The sequence below is a fragment of the Mustela lutreola genome, chromosome 12 (assembly GCF_030435805.1).
Source record: "Mustela lutreola isolate mMusLut2 chromosome 12, mMusLut2.pri, whole genome shotgun sequence".
NCBI lineage: Eukaryota > Metazoa > Chordata > Mammalia > Carnivora > Mustelidae > Mustela > Mustela lutreola.
The window spans coordinates 75910079-75931114 of NC_081301.1; the positions used below are offsets into that span (position 1 = coordinate 75910079).

A 21036-nucleotide genomic window follows, 5' to 3' on the forward strand; every position below is an offset into this window, starting at 1 on the left:
TTGAAGCAACCCACAGTGCTGGATGTCATATCATCCCTGGGCTCTTGGGGACTTCCCAGCATGGTGCAGGTCACTGGCCAGGAAGGGGCCCGAGGGCCAGCATAGAACCACACCTCTACCTACCTTTCCAGAGCGCTCGGTCTTGCTCTGTTTGGTGTAGTGGGCTGCGTTAGCCTTGCTCCCACACTCCAGGATTCTCTCCTTGGTATCTGGTCCAGGATGGTTGTGTGCTTCCCTTCACAGGAACAACAGCTAAGTCCAGTCTATCACTTCTTGCACGTCTTAGAAATCCTGAAATGTAGTAGTTAATACTTAATGCACCCGGCTACCACTGTATCACCCTGTAGATCCACCTTGAGGAACATGGCTTTGATAAAGCCAGTTTTTAATTCCCACTAAGAACCCAAGACTCAAAATGAGCAGCCTTAGGCAACTCCATTTGCCCTCTGTTGACATGAGGAGCTAAGAAACCACTCTCCCCTGATAAACTTTAAGAAATAACATGCCTACCCTTTGGCCAAGCGATTTTCCTTTCAGGTATCTATTTGTGGCAAATGAACGCAAACAAAAGGGTAAAAAAGCTTTTATATGTAAAGGTGTCTGTTAGCATTTTTTTTTTTTTTTTTTTTACAACTGCAAAGGAATTTAAATGTTTGTCAATAAGCAACAAATTTACTGCATTAGTAGAGAATTTGGCCGCCTAAGAATAATACTATGGGAGTTCATTTCAACATGGAGAATGTCTAAGTTAAAATGTTAAATGAAAAGAGCAAGATGCAAGTTTGTGCACACATGATTACAGTATGTATGTAAGTGCAGTTCTATAAAACTAGAAACCACTAATTTGTGCCTAGGATACATAAAAATTAGGCTGTCATTGAATAGGAGATTCATAATTTGTTATCTAAGGTAGTACAGTAACCGTTGACTTCTAAAAGACACCATTCAAAATTACAATAATGGCTTATTGTCCTCTTATTCTTGTAGAAATGACCAAAGCTGGAGGCTTGCAGACCCTACCTGTATGCATCAATATTGCAAATATTGCCAACCATTTGAGATGTGTTGCTTATTTGGGGTTTAGCATGTTGAACTTAGGGGTCTTTTACTAAAAGTACCTTGTTAAAAGTCAGCATTCCACACAGTGATTTCATGGATTCCTTGAATTCCTTTTCTTCCCCCTTTTTTCTTTCTCTTTCTTTTTTCTTTGTTCGTTTCCATCTCTAGATCTTTGTGGGAAGGACAAAGAAAGAAAAAAAAAAACAACCTGAAATATAAAATTAAGGGACCAAATGTCTCTTTTTACAGGTGTGCCATTACCCAAAGAAGATGTTTCTGCCCCTCTGATCTCTAGCTCGCCAGTGAAGGAAGCCCGGGAGTATGAAAACCCCCCAAATGAAGAGGAAGATAAAATCAAAGAAGAGCCCCTGACCATCTCGGAACTGGCATACAACCCAAGTGCCAGCCTGCTCCCCACCCCCGTGGATGATGATGAGATTGACATGCTCTTTGACTGTCCTTCGAGGCTAGAGTTGGAAAGAGAAGACACAGATTCCTTTGAGGAACTGGAAGCAGATGAACATGCCTTTTTGATGGCCGAAGAGGAAGAGCTGAAGGAGGCTCACCAAGCTTTGTCGTGGAGCTATGACATTCTGAGAGGCCATATTCGGGTGAACCCACTGGTCAAGAGTTTTTCCAGGCTCCTGGTGGTGGGCCTGGGGCTCCTGCTCTTTGTATTCCCCCTGCTCCTCCTCCTTTTGGAGTCAGGTATTGATCTCTCCTTCTTATGTGAAATCCGCCAGACACCAGAGTTTGAGCAGTTTCACTATGAATACTACTGCCCTTTAAAGGAGTGGTTGGCTGGCAAAGTCAACCTCATTCTCTACATGCTGGGCTGTTCGTAAAGTTCGTATCTCCTATGACTAAGGGCTATATTCAATACTAGTGATTTTGCTTTTTTTGTTTTTGTTTCTGTCTTTTTCTGAAAATGCCTGGTTCTGCATGGTCATGGGGCCATGAACAGGTGTTCCTCACTCATAACGGATTATTGAAAACTTTCAGTTAGCTTTCCATAATTCACTGCAGTTAAATAAGTTCAAGTCAAATACAGTTATTTTAGTTATAGGTCAGGAATATGGCCTTTAAATAACCAAAAACATGTTTATTTTTTATTATACTACAGACATACTCTATTATATCATAATACATAATACATTGAGCTGAATTCGATTTCCCCCTTTTTTAATAGTTAGCACCATTGTAAGGTTCTGGATCAGAATTTTAATAACAACCCAAGAGAAAGTTTTTGAATATAATCCTTAGTGAAAACAATGTCCTCTAACCGATGCCTATACAACTAAATTTATGCTGGGCTTTTGTTTTCTGTTTTTTTAAAAATATTTTTATGTGTTCAAAATATTTTGGTAAATTTTTAGCAAAAAAAGAAGCCTCCTGGAGTTATTTAAGTGTACAGATTGTTTAAGACTAATGCACAAAGGGTATGTCAGGAATTTTTTAATGTTTTGGCACTGGTTTGTTTTTTACAATATTTTTGGCTGAACCAATTGCATAATTTGTTGTTACCTGCGTATGAGGTAGGCAGACACTGTAGTAAGTAAGCTCTTGAAATGGATGATGGAACTGGAGGATGTAGAAACTGGGAAGACTCAAGTGGACACAGGGCGGTCCATTTTTTCAAAGTATTTGGACAAGATGATTTACTCCCTTCATTTGCATTCCATCCATATATTTTGGTTTGGAAAGAACGTTTTTTAAAGGGAAAACAGTTAAAAGTTATGCTAGGTAATTGCTTATTATTGTATATTAACCCAAGAGTAGACACAGATAGGAACTGGGCAAGTAGCAAAATAGGAGTTTGGTGAGGCTGCTGCTGTGCAGGGGTGGTAGGCAAACCATCTTTTACCAAAGTGGTAGTGATGCATGGGTATTGGATGATGTAAAGAATGTGCACTTGCTGTCCAAGTTGATGGGTATATGTTTAAGTGGATCTAAGTCAAAGAGGAGAAACTGTAAGGCGTATTTTTCAGGTCCCTCATGCCTTTTACTGATTCAATGGGAAAAATTTCAAAAGAAGTGTGTGTAAGAGAGAAAGAGGGAGAGAAGATATGGAAAGAATGAAGTGTGGCTTTTTGATAAATGCTGGTGATCTTCCTTTTTGGTGGCTGTTACCCTGTTTTCCTTCCCTGGTTTTCTTAAGATCTTAATTCATTCCTAATTGGGGCTTCCATTAAGAAAGTAGAAGGGACTCATTAGAGGATCTCGCATTCAGCTTGGGTGAAATAGTAAAATGACTCCCTAACCCGATAGCAGAGGAAGCAAATGTTCTAGTACCTTCCTTCATTCCATAAGATCCACAATAGAAAGAAAGGTTCTGATGCTTCCCTGGGCAGAGTACTTACCAATACTGCGGTATAATTGAGCAAGAAAAGAGTGTGGCGTTTAGGGCATAGTGCATTGGGATTTCTCCATGGATTGAGAATATTCTGTTGCCTTCATTTACAAAGAGATTGGGCACTTGTATTCTCTCCTTAACCATAATAGATGCTCCAACTCCACCATTAGCATCATTTCTAAATTGACCATTCATGGAGCTCTGGGTACTCTATTTGACATATAAGTTTGAAAATAAATTTTAAAAGTAAAGCCTTCAGTTGAACTAACTAGAATATACATTGCTGTTAGGTTTGTAAGGTGTTCTCTCCCATGTGCTTTCAGTGATTTATTTTGCTTTTTATTGAATATTTAATACCTGAAATTTGATACCAACATAGAATATATTTTCTATAGCTTATTTTGGAAGTTTCAAATGGCCAGCTTTGAAATTGAAGGGTTTTTTTTTTTTTTTTACCCCTTTGTCATGACTTCCAACTCACTTTCTGACAAAAGGGCACAGCAGTGTAGTCTGCCCCAAATTACCCCCCTCTTGTAATCATGCTTTATATAATTTCCTTTAAAGTTCTAACCATAACAAACCTAGCACCTACCTGTTTAAAGTAGTATTTTTTAAAATTATGGAAGTATGTAATATATTGCCCATCATAAAATCCTGAAAAATACTGACAGGATAAATACTGCCCATAACCCAACCCTGCAGATGTATATTGGGGAGTAATCAATATATTTTAACATTTCCAGCTAACATCTGTTTTAGGCAGAAACTGAATAGAAATATTTGTAAGCGAAGGAGTTAAAAGAATAGGGTCTACTGAATTTAAGCAATAGCCACCAAACATAAAACTGGGATCCTGAAATGCCATTTTGTGGCATTTAGAATAGAATCAGCATTTTAGAAATACCCACTTAATTTTGTTAGGAGAGAGTCTCCAGCTGCCTAGATCAAAAGAGGAGAAAAGTGCTTCCAAAGATGGAGAATATATAATATAGTGAGATACAGAATTCAAAGCAAGTGTGTGAGTATATGTATATACCATATTATCACTATAGCTGTGTTTATATATGAATCTGTATATATGTGTGTATTTGTATACACACAACTGATATGCCCTTCATACATAATTGTGTTTATTTTTCCCCAGTTTGAGGAGTTTGTGACATGTTACTATTCTTGTTCCCTCTCAGATATCATGGGATAAAACCCACAGTCTCAAAGGTTTCAATTTTCCATGAAAGCAACCATGTGTACATTTGTGGTTTAAATACACACATATATGGCAAATACATATACACACACAATCTTGTCTTTAGTGCTAATGCAAGTTGGATCTTGAAAAAAAATGTAGGTAAAGTATCGTGTATTTCTGTCTGTGCTTGGAACATACTGTAAAATGTTATGTATTTGGAATATATTTTGTGGTTTGTCTAATATTTATAAAGACAACTCTGGGAAGAATTCAAAAGGTGATTTCATTGAAATACTAGAGAAATGGGGGCCATGTTACCTGTGATTGGAGCCTTATCTTTGTATAGTCGAATCTGCATTTCTATGTCAACATCCAGATTGTTTTATATGTTAATATGGTGGCAGGAATCCCTAATAAAAATACTCTGGGGAAAAATGTTTCTGCAATCATTTAGTTTTATTCAGGCTATTTATGCAACTTTACTTTGTTGGAACTACAGGAAGGTACCATGTAGGACCGTGAATGAGGTCACCCTTGAATGGTGACAGAATGAAATAAAAAAAATCACAGGTAATGGATGGAATTAATCCTTTACAGAAATCATTCAGGCTAAAATCAGGAATATTGAGTGTACTGAAAATGGACCTGAATGTAAAAGATAGCTACAGCATTAAGATAACTAGAAAATAGCAAAGCATGGAAAAAGTAGATGAGAGGTGTTCTTCATTATAGATAAGAGGAAGGATTTCAGAATGTTAAAAATTAGTAGGTCATCAGTTCTGGCAGAAAAGGGTGCTTTTTTGGGCCAGAGAGAGCTACATCAGACTCAACTCTCCAGCACTTGCCATGAAACTTTGATCTGTTCGTGGACCCCGGAAGAATTTTATTCTTCTACTCTTGTCTTCTCCTCCATACAGCATGGCCTGAAAGGCCCACTGCTCTGGTTTATCACAAAGCTAACAACTCCATCCCTGACTGCTAAATCAGAAGGTGTTACTGTGAATGAAGCAAAAGAGGCTCTCGGTACAGTAGGAACACCATGGATGTCAAGCCAATTTGTACGTCAGCTGTTGTGGCTTCTTAAGTCTGTCAATCTCTGTTCTACTGAGCTATAATTGACAAAATTGTATTAGTTTCAGGTATACAATAAGGTTAGATATAGGTACATGTTGTGAAATGATCTCACAGGAAGTTTAGTCAATATCCATCATCTCACAGAAGCACAAAATTTTTTCTTGTGATGACTACTTTTAAGATCTGCTCTCTTAGCAACTTGCAGTGCAGTACAGGATTGTTAACTAGAGTCCCCATGTTGTCTGTCAGCCAGAACTTACTTATAACTAGAACTTTGTACCTTTTGATCACCTTCATCCATTTCATCCACCTTGGGTAGGCTGTGGCAGGGGAGCTCTGTCAAGTTCTCACTCAGAGGTCGTCAGAGGTCCACACTGTAGACTACAGGCAAGAAAAAGAATTCTGTGGTTATTAATCAGGTATGAGGTGACTTAGGGACCTAAAGTCCCAGCTCCAGCAGCTGTAGCCAACACCTTTATCTGCCTTAGTGTCTGCAGACTGGAAGGTTCACACAAAGTGGCCCTTGGTTATTTATTCCTTGAGCAGTCTGGGCTCCTGACCCAATCTCACCTCGTGGGAGAAACCTTTGTCCTTATTCCTCCATTCCTTGCTTAGCCAAATAGGGAAAAGCTCTCCTAACTAAACTCCAGCCTAGAAGGAAAGTACTGGGTGGAGATCATGTACTAAAGGTCCCTGCTTACTTTTCCTCCTGCTTCTTTCTCTCTCTCTCTCTTTCTCTTGGACCTGTTTTGGGCTTCCAGTCTACATGCAGTAAACAGACCCAGCAGGACCTGCCCGTGGTGGGCCCAGCCAGGACTCGGCTCTCCACCTTCCAGCCTCGGTCTGTGATGGGTGGGTAAGTTTGGTGAGCCCCATGCAGTGGGCTCAGCCATCGTCACTTCAGAGAGGACGGAAGAAGCCCTCACTTGGGTCTCAGATCCCAGCTGTGTTCTCCAATCCATTAATAAAACTGATTTTAATCCTCTCCTGGCCCTGGTGTCTATTGTCTACTGGGAATTAGGGTGGTGGCTGGGGGGCAAGATTCACACTAAGGACACTCAAGAATATTTAGGGTCTTTGCAACCTCCAGTGTTGCCAGTAAGGGAAGAAAGGAGAAGGCTGCTTCGGGCTGAACCTCAGGCATCAGGGGATATCTACTACTGCCACTAGCCCTGACCAGCTTTGCAAGTGGGAGAGGGACCTTGAGACTTAATATTAGTAAAGAACAAGAGGTTAGTTGGCACCACACATCCCTATTCTTTACCCATAGCTGATGCTCACTCCAAATATCTCCTTGGAAAGAGAACCAAGGACACTTCCCTGGTTGTAAAGCAAAAACTCTTAGGAGGAGCAAGGATATACTTTCTGTGGTATAAAGTTCTGAAACATGTCTTGCCAATTACAGTAGCCCATCCAACTCATACTGGTCACCTTGAAACTCCTCATCCACAAGATCATGAAAATTGGCTTTCTGAGGAGACCATTCTTCAAGGGAGAAAACACACGAACAAACCCACACTCGTTTCCACTCTGCTTGGCAGTCTTCATAATAAGTTAAAAAATTCAGCGTTCTTTTTGAAGAATCAATTTCCTGCAATTTCCTTGGTGAGAATCAGCTTCCTCCCATTCCGGATGAGCCCAAGTGTCCTGACAACTCTGACCTGCTGGTTCTGCAAAATTATAAACTGGACCTTGAACAGTGGTGGCCACATAAACATTCCGCTCCCTGGTCACAGGGTTCCTGGGCAATTTATCATCCAAACCAGAACTCTTGACGGTGAAAGGACGTAATTTTAATGATTATATCACAACATCAGGTACAAGCTAGGACTACTCTAGACACTCTACCTGTAAGGCTTGGCTCAGCTAGGTTTCACCAACCGCTCCAGATTCTTTCTCTAAAATAGTGACAAAGATGGGGAAGGATTATTGCCTGATACTCATATTCTCCTCCTTGCTGTGAAAAATCAGATTGAAATTTACCAAAATTTGCCCTATCATGTGGTTTGGTGTAAGGCTATAAATTACACAGGCCACTATTTTAAATGAGCCACTTGCACTGAATATTTAATGCTACACACTTGATTTATTCACCATTTATAATGTTAAATTTTTTGTCTAATGTGAAGCAGGCAGAAAGTTAGATAGAATGATCTCAATGTTCCCATTACCTCCACAGTTCTGAATTCGCCATTTCTGATCTGCACATACAGAACACTGGCGATGAGTTTAAGTGCGAGCAACTGTTCATACCAAGTACGTACAAGCCAACTTGATCATTTATACTGAGAAATGTCGGCCAGCTTGGCCCTTGTTTGATGTTAGATGCTCCATGTGTGCTCTTCCCAGAACACAAGATGTAATGTGAACCAAATATTATCAAGCACAAGGAATCACAGCTAGAAAGTGGCCCTTCAGGAGTCTACCTCAACAGACCAGGTGTTCCCGTGCCTATCTTAGAAGGCCTGGGGACACATTATACACATTTTGCTGCAAGTCTCCCATTTTGTGAATTTCTTGTGGCAGAGACTGGCAGCTGAATACCAAAACAATTTCTTCTTCATCTTGTGCACAGACTTAGACTATACTTCCCAGCCCTTGCATACTTGGGTAGACTCTGGCTAATGGAGTTTAGATAAGAATTTGGATATATAATCTGTAGCCCTTCCAAGCCCTGGACTAAGTGTAGTTGTCCCTTTTGCCACTGGATGTTAGCATCTGCAGTGACCTTGAGGCCACCAGTTGAGGATATTAGAGCTACCAAACGACTTGGATGCCTGAAAAACTCTGTACAGCAGTGCACCTCCCATTTCCCCCTAAACCAAACCCATCTTGGAGTACTTGGGCAACAAAGTCCCAACTGGTGGACAGTTTCCAAGTCCATTGCTGTTAATACTCCTCCTATGATTCAAGTTGGCTGTCTTTCCCAGTGAAGGAAAGCACAGCTGAAAGCAGGCATAGGAACAGCCCAGCACTGGTGTCTCCAAGGAGATTCTACTAGAAAACCACTCTAGAGAGGAGAGGAGGTAGCCCTCTGTATTTAAGAGTGCCAAACCTGGGTGGGACCCTACTTTGGGTGCTAATGTGTCTTGTCACTCTTACTTTCAGGGGCTCAAATGGAACTGTCCATTATTTGAACCCAAGGTCATCATCTGTGATGGGCAAAATCACTCCTGGTTGAGAACTACTGGGTTCAGGAGTGGTTTCATGGACATGTAACCTGTGAACTTGTATAGGGCCCTGCTCTCAAAGGTCTGATTTAATGCTCTGCTATCACTGCCTTGAAATTCTTAATAATTTTTATATTTGAAGTTGTATTTTGTAAGTGAAGTCCAATGGGACAATGAAGTGTCTCCAATGGGACAACAAAGTCCCATGGGACAGTCAGGAAACTGTGGGCACTGCCATACTGTGCAGTTGGCCTGGACACCAGGCATGCACACATGCATTCATGGGGCAGTCTAAGGTACCAGGGGCCCCTGAGGGGACTTCCTGCACCAGAACCTGATCCATCCCAGATTAATGGCAAAGGAGGCAGCTGCAGCAGAATCCAGCCCTGGAAAAAGGGGGTGTTCCAGACACGGGGTGGCACTGGAACCCATGGTGAGAGGCTAGCTTGCCCATCAATCTCTGGAGCCATCCTGAAATATGTGCACAGATATCAACTCTGGCCTGAGCACTGGAACGATAACTGCCCCCACTTAGGCAGTCAGCTCTGTTAGTAACTCAGCACAACATAAGAGTGTACACCTAGACATTAAACTATACCAGACAGTCATTAGAATTCTTCAAAGAGCTTAGCATTTCTGGTTTTTGAAAATCATTGCAACGTTGCAAAATAAATATCTACAGGCTTGGACATAGAGATTGAATGTAAAGATCCTCACAAGGAAACACCTCCCCCCACTATTGTCATAGAAAAACTTTCATGGGTCGATTATGAACAAGTAGACAATTATAAAATAGATTTCCCTTGTGATTGAAGATACAGCATTAGAAATCTTAAATAGACATTTTGAATTATATGCGAATCAGGAAAGCAGCTTTCAGTATCTTGTACAACCTCTACAAGTTACAGGAAGGATCAGAGGAAATATTAAAATGCCATTATACAGAGTAACATTTAAGCCTAATTTACAAAAAATTGAATTGTAAGGATATTTTTTTTTAGAAAAATTATTCTACAAGAATAACCAGCTCTGGATGTACTAAAATTTATATTTCAAAATATTTTATCAGGGGCGCCTGGGTGGCTCAGTTGGTGAAGCATCTACCTTTGTCTCAGGTCATGATGCCAGGGTCAGTGGGGAGCCTGTCTCTCCTTCTACCTGCTGCTCCCCCTGCTTGTGCTCTCTCTCTCTCTGACAAATAAATAAAATCTTCTTAAAGAATAATTTACCAGTACTTTATCTGAATGTTGTTAAGGTCTAGAAGATATTCTTAATGGCACCTAACAACTGTATCAGCAGACCCTTCCTAAAACTAAAAATTATCAAAAATTATTTGTGATCTTACATTTATCAAGTGATTGATGTTACTTATTTAAAAAAGGCAGTTGTTAAAATAATGCTTTGATGTCATTATTTACTGTATTATACAAAATTATGGGATTAAAATATTGTGTAGCATCCCATGTGGTAACATAAATGTTACTCATCTATCACTATCACCATTTTATATTTTATAAGTAATAAAGTATTTTCAAAAAGAAAACCTTTTATACCTTTACCTGCACTTTTCAACTATATTTTGAACAAAAAGCTCCACATTTTCATTTTCATGGGCCGTGCAAATTATGTCACTGACATATGTCACTGACCCTGACTGGTTTAAAAGAATAGAGAGTGGAAGCACTGGAAGTGAATGTTTTAATGGTCAGAATTGAAGATCAGAGTGTAAAATCCAAATGCATATGGCTAATTTTTGTTTGAAGAATTTACAATGATCTAAAAATGATAAGGAGTCTATATTGTAGAATACATTTCCTGGGACACCTGGGTGGCTCAGTCAGTTAAAACATCTGCCTTTTGCTCAGGTCATGGTCCCAGAGTCATGGGATCGAGTTCCGTATCAGGCTCCCTGCTCAGCCAGTAGTCTGCTTCTCTCTCTGCCTGCTGCTCTCCTTGCTTGTGCCCTATGACAAATAAATAAAATCTTAAAAAAAAAAAGATTTCCCTTTCTTTATGAAATTAAGTGAGGGAGCTATCAAACGATAGTATAATTTGATTTTCTCAATTTGATTTTCTCAAACTCTGGTAATTACATTGGGTTAAACGAGGTGCTTATAAGTAAAAAGATGGATACAAATTGAGGTCAGTATCTAGGATTTGGTAAAGCTTTTCTGGCATAATCTTGTGAACTGAGGGAGTGAACGATCCTAATGAGTGTGACAGGTCCTTCTGCAGATCAGTTCATTATCAATTCTTTGCTTTCAACAAAATGAAAAGAACAGCTAGTTGAATAGTTAAGTGATAGGTCATTAAAATTATATTTTATGGAAAAGTTCTCCTAGAGTGCTAGAATAGCCTTATGAAAATCCATTCCTCCATAACAGCAATGAGAACACTGGCAAAAATTGTGAAAGTCTACTTTTCAGAACTCTGGAAATTATCCAAAGGCTTGAAAATAATTAATACAATTTACTCAGGGAAAACCAGCTGTTAGATCAGTGAGCTTTGTGGCATTTTATCTTGCCCTATTCACATCTCTCTCTTGCCAGCCCTGAAATATCATTGAAAACCAACAGCCTCACTACTATGGTAGCTGTGAAAATAGCGGCATTGTCGCCACTGGAAGGGGATAGAATGGATTTGGAGTTCCCTAATAGCCCGAAAGACATGATCTGGATGGCAGTTCCCTGAAAGGATCCATTCTGACTTCTCTTTATTTGACCTTATTCAGAGCTCCATCTGTGCTCCTAGCTCTCCTATGGCCCTTCTCAAAAACCAACTAGTGTCTATGGTTAACTTAGCAGCTGCCTGAAGGGATGATCCGAGTCTAAAAAGAGCTCAACAGAGAAGAGTGACAGAATAAGATGGTGAAATGAGAAACCCAGACCCTCCTTCTGTCATGGAGGCACTCACTTAACAATAATTCACAAACCAGTCACCTCTGTGAGAAATCAAATAACCACTTAAGAAGTTTCTGCATTTCAGGTGAGAAGGATGCCAACTGCAATGAAGCTCTATGGGAGAATTTATGGCGCTCACTTGCTAGAGGCCCTCCCTCTAGTACTGTGACATAATTGGGAGAAAACTCCCAACTTTCCCTCCCTCTGAGGAGGGAAAGAGGAGAGTAGAACAAAAATCTAATGTTCTGACTTTTTGTGGAATTATCAAAGGTGTTTATGTCTGTGTTGCTTGAATCTAAAAACTGATAGGAACAGGGCACCGGGTAGGGGGGCAGTTGAAAACAAAGACATTGATGTGCACCAGAGCACAATACCACAGACATACACTGGGTAGAGATCCAGTACCACAGCTTTCGTTAACACAAGAGCACCTGCAGTACAAGAGAAAGACATGAGCGGAAGCTCCTCAGTAGAAACTAGCAAACTTCTTTAATTAGGAGATTACACCAAAAAGCCCAGAGAGGACACATTTCAGAAAGGGATTCAGAGGTCTCCAGAATCTCTAACCAGGGTGACTGGAGAAAGTCCTCTCTGTACAAAAATCAAACTGCAAAGAGGGGAAAAGGTGGCAGATTTTATAAATCTAAAACCCAATGTAAGATAAAAAGGCATATAAGGAAACAGAGAAACACAGCCCAAAAGACAAATGAATTCTCCAGACAGCAATGCTAAGGAAGCAGAGATGTATATAAATTACAAATCAAAGTGTTTTCAAAATATTCATCATAATTATAAGCAATGATGAAAAGAAATCACAGACAACCTAATAAAATCAGGAAAAAGATGCATAAACAAAAGGAGATTTAAAAAAAAGAATTATAAAAAAGGACCAAAAAGGAATTTTGGAACTAAAGATTTGATAACTGATTTGAAAAATTAACATGAGGGACTCAACAGAAGACTTGATCAGACATGAGAAAGAATCTGTGGGCTCAAAGAACATTCAGAATTACCGAGGCTAGGAGCAAAGGTAAAAAGAATGAAGAAAAGTAAAGGTAAGCTAAGAGATTTAGAGAATTTCATTAAGCAGAAAAACATACACATTATGGGAGTCCCAACAGAGGAAGAAAGGACAGAGAGTCTCTTTGAAAAATAATGGATAAAAAATTGCCAAATGTGAGGATGGAAATAGTCATACAAATTCAAGAAGCTCAAAGAACTCTAGGATAATCTAAAGAGATCTATACTACACCATATAATAATCAAACTGTCAAAATTCACAAAGAATCATGAAAGTAGCAAGAGAAGTGACTAACCACATACAAAGGAGCTCCTATTAGGTTATCAGCAACTTGTCATCAGAAAACTTACAGATTAAAAGAGAGTGTGATAATATATTTGAAATGCTGGGGGAAAAACAACTATTAACCAAATATACTATATCTGGATAAACTGTCCTTCAAAAACAAAGGAGAAATGAAGACTTTCTAGATAAACAAAAACTGAGGAAGTTCATCACTACTAGGCCAGCCCTAGAAGGAGTACTGAAGGGAGTCCTTTAAATTGAAGTGAAAGGATGATAAAAAGCAACACAAAACCATATAAAAATATAAAAATCCCTGATAAAGGGAATTATTAAAGCAAGTACAGAATCCTGAAGTATCATAATGTAGGTACATAAATAATTTAAGAACCTAGCATATAGGTTTTAAAAGCATAAAAAAAGGAATTATAATTCTATGTTAAGGGACATACAAGATAAAACAGTAATTTGTGTCAAACAACATAAAATGAGTGAGACACAGATGTCAAGGAGTTTTTAAATAGGATTACAATTAAGTAGCAATCAGTTTTAAATAGATTATTGCAACTTTAGGATGTTTTATATAATTGCAATGGTAACCAAAAAGAGCAAATTTTAGAACAGACATAAAGTAGAAGGAGGGAGCTGTGAGATTTAGAAGCATATGCCAAAACATCTGGGAGGGGCTCATCCATTTGTCAGGTAAAAGGCAGACAAACCTTGGTCCTGTCTGTGGAGCCTGCAGTGGCCCATGGGTCAGCTCCAGACCCATGGCCATGGTTCATCAGTCCCTGCAGAACACTGACTTAGGAAATCATTCACAGACAAGAGAGCTTTTATGAAAGTCCAGAATTATAGAAAAGAAATTGCAGCACTCTGGGGAAGGAAAACCATGATTTTGGATACACTGGAGTAAGAACGATTTTACTTTCCCTACATCACTCCTCCTAAGTGGCACAGCTGACGGCCAAGAAATATATTCCTTGACCTGTGATTTATCCTACAAGGGAAAGGGAGATTGTGAAAGCAAGAAGCTGGCTTCCCTAGGTGTGGTGGACACTGCTAAAGGGATTCATTTCAGTCTCACCCCATCCAGAGTACTGAATCATGAGCTATATGACTGGAGTGCAAAGAAGAGGTGGGGACAGAAGCAGATACAATTATATCAGAAGACATTAAAGGGATGCTGATCCTAACTCTTTCCCAGATTGTGTTAAGAAGTCCACTCATGAGCCACAGGGAAGAACTTACCTATAGATTCCCCCAACTGGTCCACGAGCATGCCAGTACTCCATGTGCCCACCCACACCCACAACTGGCCAGCTCCCTTTATGTGCTCCAGATAGCTCTGTGAGTGGGCTTTGTCAGATGGCCAGTCAACATGCAGAAAGTCAGCCACTCTGCAGGCCAGGGAAGATTACAGACATTAGTGCCACCAAAGGGGAAAAAGGAGGTTGTCAGTACTTGGTCTGTGTATTTAGGATCCAGAGAAGATATACAAGCTTTAGAATTCTGCCAAAAGAGGGAGAAAGAAACATAGAGCAAATATAATTACAGAAGATCTGAGATAGTGTCTGAAACTCTACCAGGACTAACAGAAGGTATATTTTGAAAATAGTAACTGAAGTCTAGAGGATAGAACTGAGAATTCACAAGCAAAGACAGTAACTAATGCAAAGCTTCAAAGAGCATGAACAGTCAAGGTAACATCACACAATTTAGAGTCATGATAATCTGGTAACCAAACCCCAAAATATGGAGATTTGGGATTTACCAAATAAATAATCCAAAACAGGTATTTTAAGGAAACTCAATCCACTACCAGAAAACAAAAAGACAATTCAACAAAACCAGAAAATGTTATATAAACAATGCCAGAACTTCAATGAAGAGATAAAAATTATTTTTAAATATAAATAAATTCTGGAGCTGAATAATATAATGAATGACACAAAAACTGCAATAGAAAACATCAATAGGAGATTTGATCAAGCAGAAGAAAGAATATGTGATATTGAAGACAGGAATTTTGAAAGTATCCAGTCTGAAGAGAGAAAGAAAAAAGAATTAAAAGAGTGAAGAAAGCCTATGTGATCTATGGGATGCCATCAAGGGAAACAATCAGAATATTTGGAATTCCAGAAGAAGACACTTGGAAAGGGACAGAGGGGGATAGGGAGGGGGAGTTGAAGATGACCCAATTATATGCTGTCTACAACAAACTGCTTCAGCTTTGAGGAAACACATAGGCATAAAGTAAATGGATGAAAAAAACCATTCCTGGCCAGTGAAAACCAAAAGAAAGTAGAGCTCACTATATTTAGACAAAATACAACTTCAGTCAAAAATGGTATCAGGAGGCAAAGGAGGTCATTATATGATGATAAATGGGTCAATTCATCAAGAAGAAATAACTGTTGTAAACATATATGCAGTCAACATCAGAGCATCTAAAATATTAACAAATACTGAGATCAGAGGAGAGAAATAGAAAACAATGCAAAAAAAGGGGGGGCACCTATATGGCTCAGTTGGGTAAGTGTCTGGCTTTGGCTCAGATCATGATCCCAGGGTCCTGGGATCCAGTGGCCCATCAGGCTCCCTGCTCAGTGGGGAGTCTGCTTCTCCCTCTGACTTCTCCCCACACCTCCCCAATCCTGGCTCATGCTCTCTGTCTGCCTCGTTCATAAAAACAAACAACAAAGAAACAAAGAAACAAACAAATAAATCTATCTTAAAAAAAAAAACCAAACAAACAACAGTGCAACAGTAGGACTATCAATACCTCACTTTCAACAATAGATAAATCATCCAGAGAGAAAAAATCAACCAAGAACCATACTTTTTAAAAAAAAAAGATTTTATTTATTTGACAGAGAGAGCAGAAGCAGAGGGAGCAACAGGTGTAGGGAGAGGGAGAAGCAGGCTCCTACTGAGCAGGGAGCTTGATGTGGGACTCAATCCCAGGACCCTGGGATCATGAACTGAGCTGAAGGCAGACACTTAACCGACTGAGCCACCCAGGCACCCAACCAAGAACCATACTTTAAACCAAATGGTCCTAAGAGTCATATATAGAATATACGTCACCCAACCGCAGAATATTCTTTTGGGGGGTGGGGAACTTCACGTGTCTGCATTGTTTTTTTTTAATTTATTTTTTATTTATTTTCTGCATCACACCCAGTGCTCCATGCAATCTGTGCCCTCTCTAATACCCACCACCTGGTTCCCCCAACCTCCCACCCCCCTGCCACTTCAAACCCTCAGATTGTTTTTCAGAGTCCATAGTCTCTCATGGTTCACCTCCCCTTCCAATTTCCCCCAACTCCCTTCTCCTCAGAATATTCTTCTCAAGTACATATGGAATATTTTCCAGAAAAGATCATACAACAGGTCACACAAATGGCTTTGCAAGTTTAAGAAGACTGAAATCATGCCAAGTATCTTTTCTAATGACGACTGTATGAAACTAGAAATCAATAAGAGGAGGATAAAAGGACAAATTATAAGCATGTAGAAATTAAATACATTCCTGAACAGCCATTGCACTGGAGAAGAAATCAACAGAAATAGAAAAAAAACTTAAATGAAAATGAAAATACAACATACCAAAGCTTCTGGGATTCTGCAAAAGCAGTGCTAAGAGGGATTTTTATAGAAATCGGCATCTATGTTAAGAAAAAGAAATATTTCAAATAAACAATCTAACTTTACACCTCAAGAAGCTGAAAAAAAAAAAAAAGAAACTACCCCTAAAGTTAGCAGAAAGAAAGTAGTAACAAAGATCAAAGCAGAGACAAATGAAATAGAGATCAGAAGGGTATCAGAAAAGATAAATAAAACTAAAAGATAAATTGACAAAGCTTTTGCTAGACTAAGAAAGACTCAAATAAATAAAAACAGAAATGCAAGCTGATGTAGCCACTCTGGAAAACAATATGGACATTCCTCAGGAAGTTAAATACAGACCTAGCCTATGACCCAGCAATTGCACTTCTGTAACCCCAAAGAAACAAATGTAATGAAAAGAAGGGGCACCTTCACCACAATGTTCATACAACGATGTCCACAATAGCCAAACACTGGAAGGAGATGACATCTTCTTCAACAGATAAATGGATAAAGAAAATATGTTTCATATATACAATAAAATATTACTCAGCCATCAGAAAGGATGAATACCTACCATTTCCACTGAAATGGATGGAACTGAAGGGGATTATGCTGAGTGAAATAAGTCAAGCAGAGAAAGACAATTATCATATGGTTTCATTCCTATGTGGAATATAAAATATAGTGCAGAGGATCATAGGAGAAGGGAGGAAAAACGGAATGGGAAGAAATCAGGGAGCCAAACCATGAGAAGCTCTTGACTCCAGGAAACAAATTGAGGGTGGCTGGAGGGGAGATGGGTGGGGAGATGGGGTAACTGGGTAATGGATATCAAGAAGGGCATGTGATGTGATGAGCACTGGGTATTATATGCAACTAATGAAACACTGAACACTACAACAAAAACTAATGATGAACTATATCTTGGCTAATTGAATTGAAATGTAGAAAATTTAAAAATAGAAACAGAAAATGAAAAAAGAGACATTACAACTGGTGCCATAAAATACAAAGATCATAAGAGGCTACTATGAACAACTATATACTAACAAATTGGATAATCTAAAAGAAATGGATAATTTCCTAGAAATATATAACTTACCAAGACTGAATCATGAAGAAATGTGAACAGAGCAATAATGAACAAGCAGATCGAATCAGTAATCAAAAATCTCCCAACAGAAAAGCCAAGGACCAAAGGGTCTCACTCGTGAATGACATGAAAGAATGACATGAAAGAATGACATGAAACATTTGAAGAATTAATGCTGATTTTTCTCAACCCTTAGGCGCAGAAAAAAATGCCATGGCTTAAAAGGGCAACTAAAATATAAAGAAACCAGCCCAATAATCCTGCCAAACATTAGGAGAGCTGCTGCAATTCTGTCTGCGTCAGATGGGCTGGCCAGTACCACTCTTTACATTCCCCCTCCAGCTTCATAGTGCAAACAGGAGTGAGGTCCGGATGCCATGGCCATCCTGCCAACTCAGTAAGCCCCAGGAACCTAGTCCACACTAGACCCAGGTACCTGCAGCTTAGATCAAAAGCCATGGTTTAAAATAACAACTAGAGTATAAAGGATCCAGGCACAGAACTCCACCAAATGGCAGGGGAGTTGCTGAAAATCTTTCCAGGTCAGAGGGGCTAGTAAGCACCAGAGTTGACTTACACCCTCTAGACAGGAGCATAGACAGGAGCAGAGTCTGAGTCCATTGCTGACCTACTACCATGCCTAAGAGCCCCAGGTCCCTAGACCACATTGCCCCAGCTGTCCCAACAAAGCAGCCCCAGCACAGTGTACACTGGGACACACCTAGTGAGTGTTCACTGCAGTTCTAGCTGTTTCACCAAGGTGACACAGGAACAAAGACCCCAGAACATTTCATGCCTGTACAACTTTGACTCTTAGATGCTCCCAGGGCAACCTGTGCAAGTAGGGCATCCCAGCTCTACTTGCCTCAGCTCCAGAAGACTCACCAGGGAACTTCTTGTATGGAGTATACTGGAGAAACCCCAGCTTGTACTCATTTCAGCTTCAGCCACCTGTCATGATGCCCCCTGCATGGAAATCCCTGGAACACTCCAGCTTGCACACACTTCAGCTTCAGTTGTCTTGCTAGGGCACACTTTGTGTGGAGAGCCATGAGGCCCACTCCCCACTCTATCCTAGCATGCACACATTTCAGCTTAACTATCCTGCCAGAGCAGATTTAGGGAAAACTAAAGAGAGACAAAACAAGGACAAAAACTAGGAGAGACAAAAACAAGGACTCTAGAGGAAATTGCAGCCTGATATGCATAGCTACAGTAAATATTAAACATATCCCAACACTTAACCAGACTAACATAAGACTTCACATTAAAGGTCTCTTTATTTCAGTTCCGATTACCCAATACATCACATTTGGCTTTCAAAGAAACCTTGCAAGGCATGCTAAAGGCAAGAAAAAGCAAACTTGTCAGACAAACCAAGCATCAGGTGCACATTCAGATATGAAAAATTTCAGAATTCTCATACATGGAATCTAAAATAACCATGATTATTATGTTAAGGGCTCTAATGGAAAAGATGGACAACATATAAAAACAGATGATGCATGTAAGCCAAGAGAGGGAAATTCTATGAAAAAATCAAAAGGAAACATCAGAAAACAAAAGCAGTATGACAAATGAACACTGACTTTGATTGACTCATCAGTGAGTCCATAAAGGTAAGGAAAAAATATGTGATTTTGCATATATGTCAGTAGAAACATTCCAAACTGAAATACAAAGAGAAAAAGAATTTTCTTAATGCTAAAGTCTAGAATACCCAAGAACTGTGTCATACAGCAATTCAGTAATGTGGCAGGATAAAAAGTCAATGTACAGAAATCAGTGGCTTTCTTATACACTAACAATGAAAATACAGAAAGGGAAATTAGAGAATTGATTCCATTTACTATAGCACCAAGAACCATAAGATACTTGGGAATAAACCTAACCAAAGGGGTAAAGGATCTGTACTCGAGGAACTAAAGAACACTCATGAAAGCAATTGAAGAAGACACAAAAAGATGGAAGACCATTCCATGGTCTTGGATTGGAAGAATAAACATTGTTAAAATGTCTATACTGCCTAGAGCAATCTATACTTTTAATGCCATTCTGATCAAAATTCCACCGGTATTTTTCAAAGAGCTGGGGCAAATAATCCTAAAATTTGTATGGAATCAGAAAAGACCCCGAATCACTAAGGAAATGTTGAAAAACAAAAATAAAACTGGCAGCAGCACGTTACCTGATTTCAAGCTTTACTACAAAGCTGTGTTTCAAACTGTATAACAGATACATAATTAGAATACCAGAAGAAGAAAGAACAGAAAAAATTATTTGAAGTAATAATGGCCAAGGAGTTTCCAAAATTAATAACAGGTTCATGATACATTGTGGAAGTTCAGAGTACACCAAGCAGAGAAATACTACAAAAGTCTATACCTGGACATATCATATTCAAATGATAGGAAAACAAAAGATAAAGTTTTGAAGGAATCCAGAAGGAAATAGAAACTCTACCTCTAGAGGAAAAAAACATAAGAATTATGACCTATTATCATAAACCATGAAAGTAAGAGATTGGAGTGAAATGTTTAGTGTTGAAAGAAAAAACCACCAATCCAAAATTTTATATCTAATGATATTATCCTGCAAAAGTAAAAGAGAAATTAAAACTTAGACAAATGAAAACAGGGAATTCATCAGCAACAGACCTGCCCTGCATAAATGTTAAAAGAACTTCTTTAGTGAGAAGGAAAATAACTCAGATCTACAGAAAGTAAAGGAAGAGAAGGAATAAATGAGGGTCAAATAAAACTTTCATTCATCTGATTCTCAATTGACCTAACAATAACAATAATGATAATGTGTTCAGTGATTATAGTACATGGATAAGTGAAATGAATGGCATCAGTGGTACAAGGGACAGGAGGAACTGGACACTCCTGCACTATCTATGAAGTGATCTAACATTATATGAAAGGGGACTTAGAGTACTTCTAAATGTATATTACAAACTCTAGGACAAACACTAAAATATTTTTAATCAGAATAATTGATAAGTTAACAAAAGTGAGAAAATAGAATTAGATATAATGCTTTTTTAAAATAAGAAAAAAACAGAAAAAGAGGAAAAGGATAGGTATAATGAATAGCAAATAGTACAGACAAGGTAGAGATATTAATCCAACTGCATTTAAAAATCACTAAATCGAAGTGGTCTAAATTCACTTATTAAAAGAGGAGACTGTCAGAGCACATAAAAACAAAGACCCAATTATATATTGTCTATTAAATACTCACTTTTAATATAAAGATACAGATAGATTAAAAACAA

General features: G+C 38.9%; 1 protein-coding gene across 2 annotated transcripts in view; it reads left to right on the top strand.

The window, feature by feature from the left end:
* Positions 1-6660, top strand: part of FRMD3 (FERM domain containing 3) — a 310077-nt gene extending 303417 nt beyond the window's left edge. The window contains exons 14-15 of one of the 2 annotated variants that reach the window (XM_059141925.1): positions 1309-1767; positions 6437-6660. In XM_059141925.1, coding sequence (XP_058997908.1) covers positions 1309-1767; positions 6437-6450 — 473 coding nt within the window. In that variant the 3' untranslated portion in view covers positions 6451-6660. Of the gene's footprint in view, positions 1-1308; positions 5037-6436 lie in introns of those variants that run through there. The other variant, XM_059141924.1, reaches the window with a different exon arrangement.
* The last annotated feature ends 14376 nt before the right edge of the window (positions 6661-21036 follow it).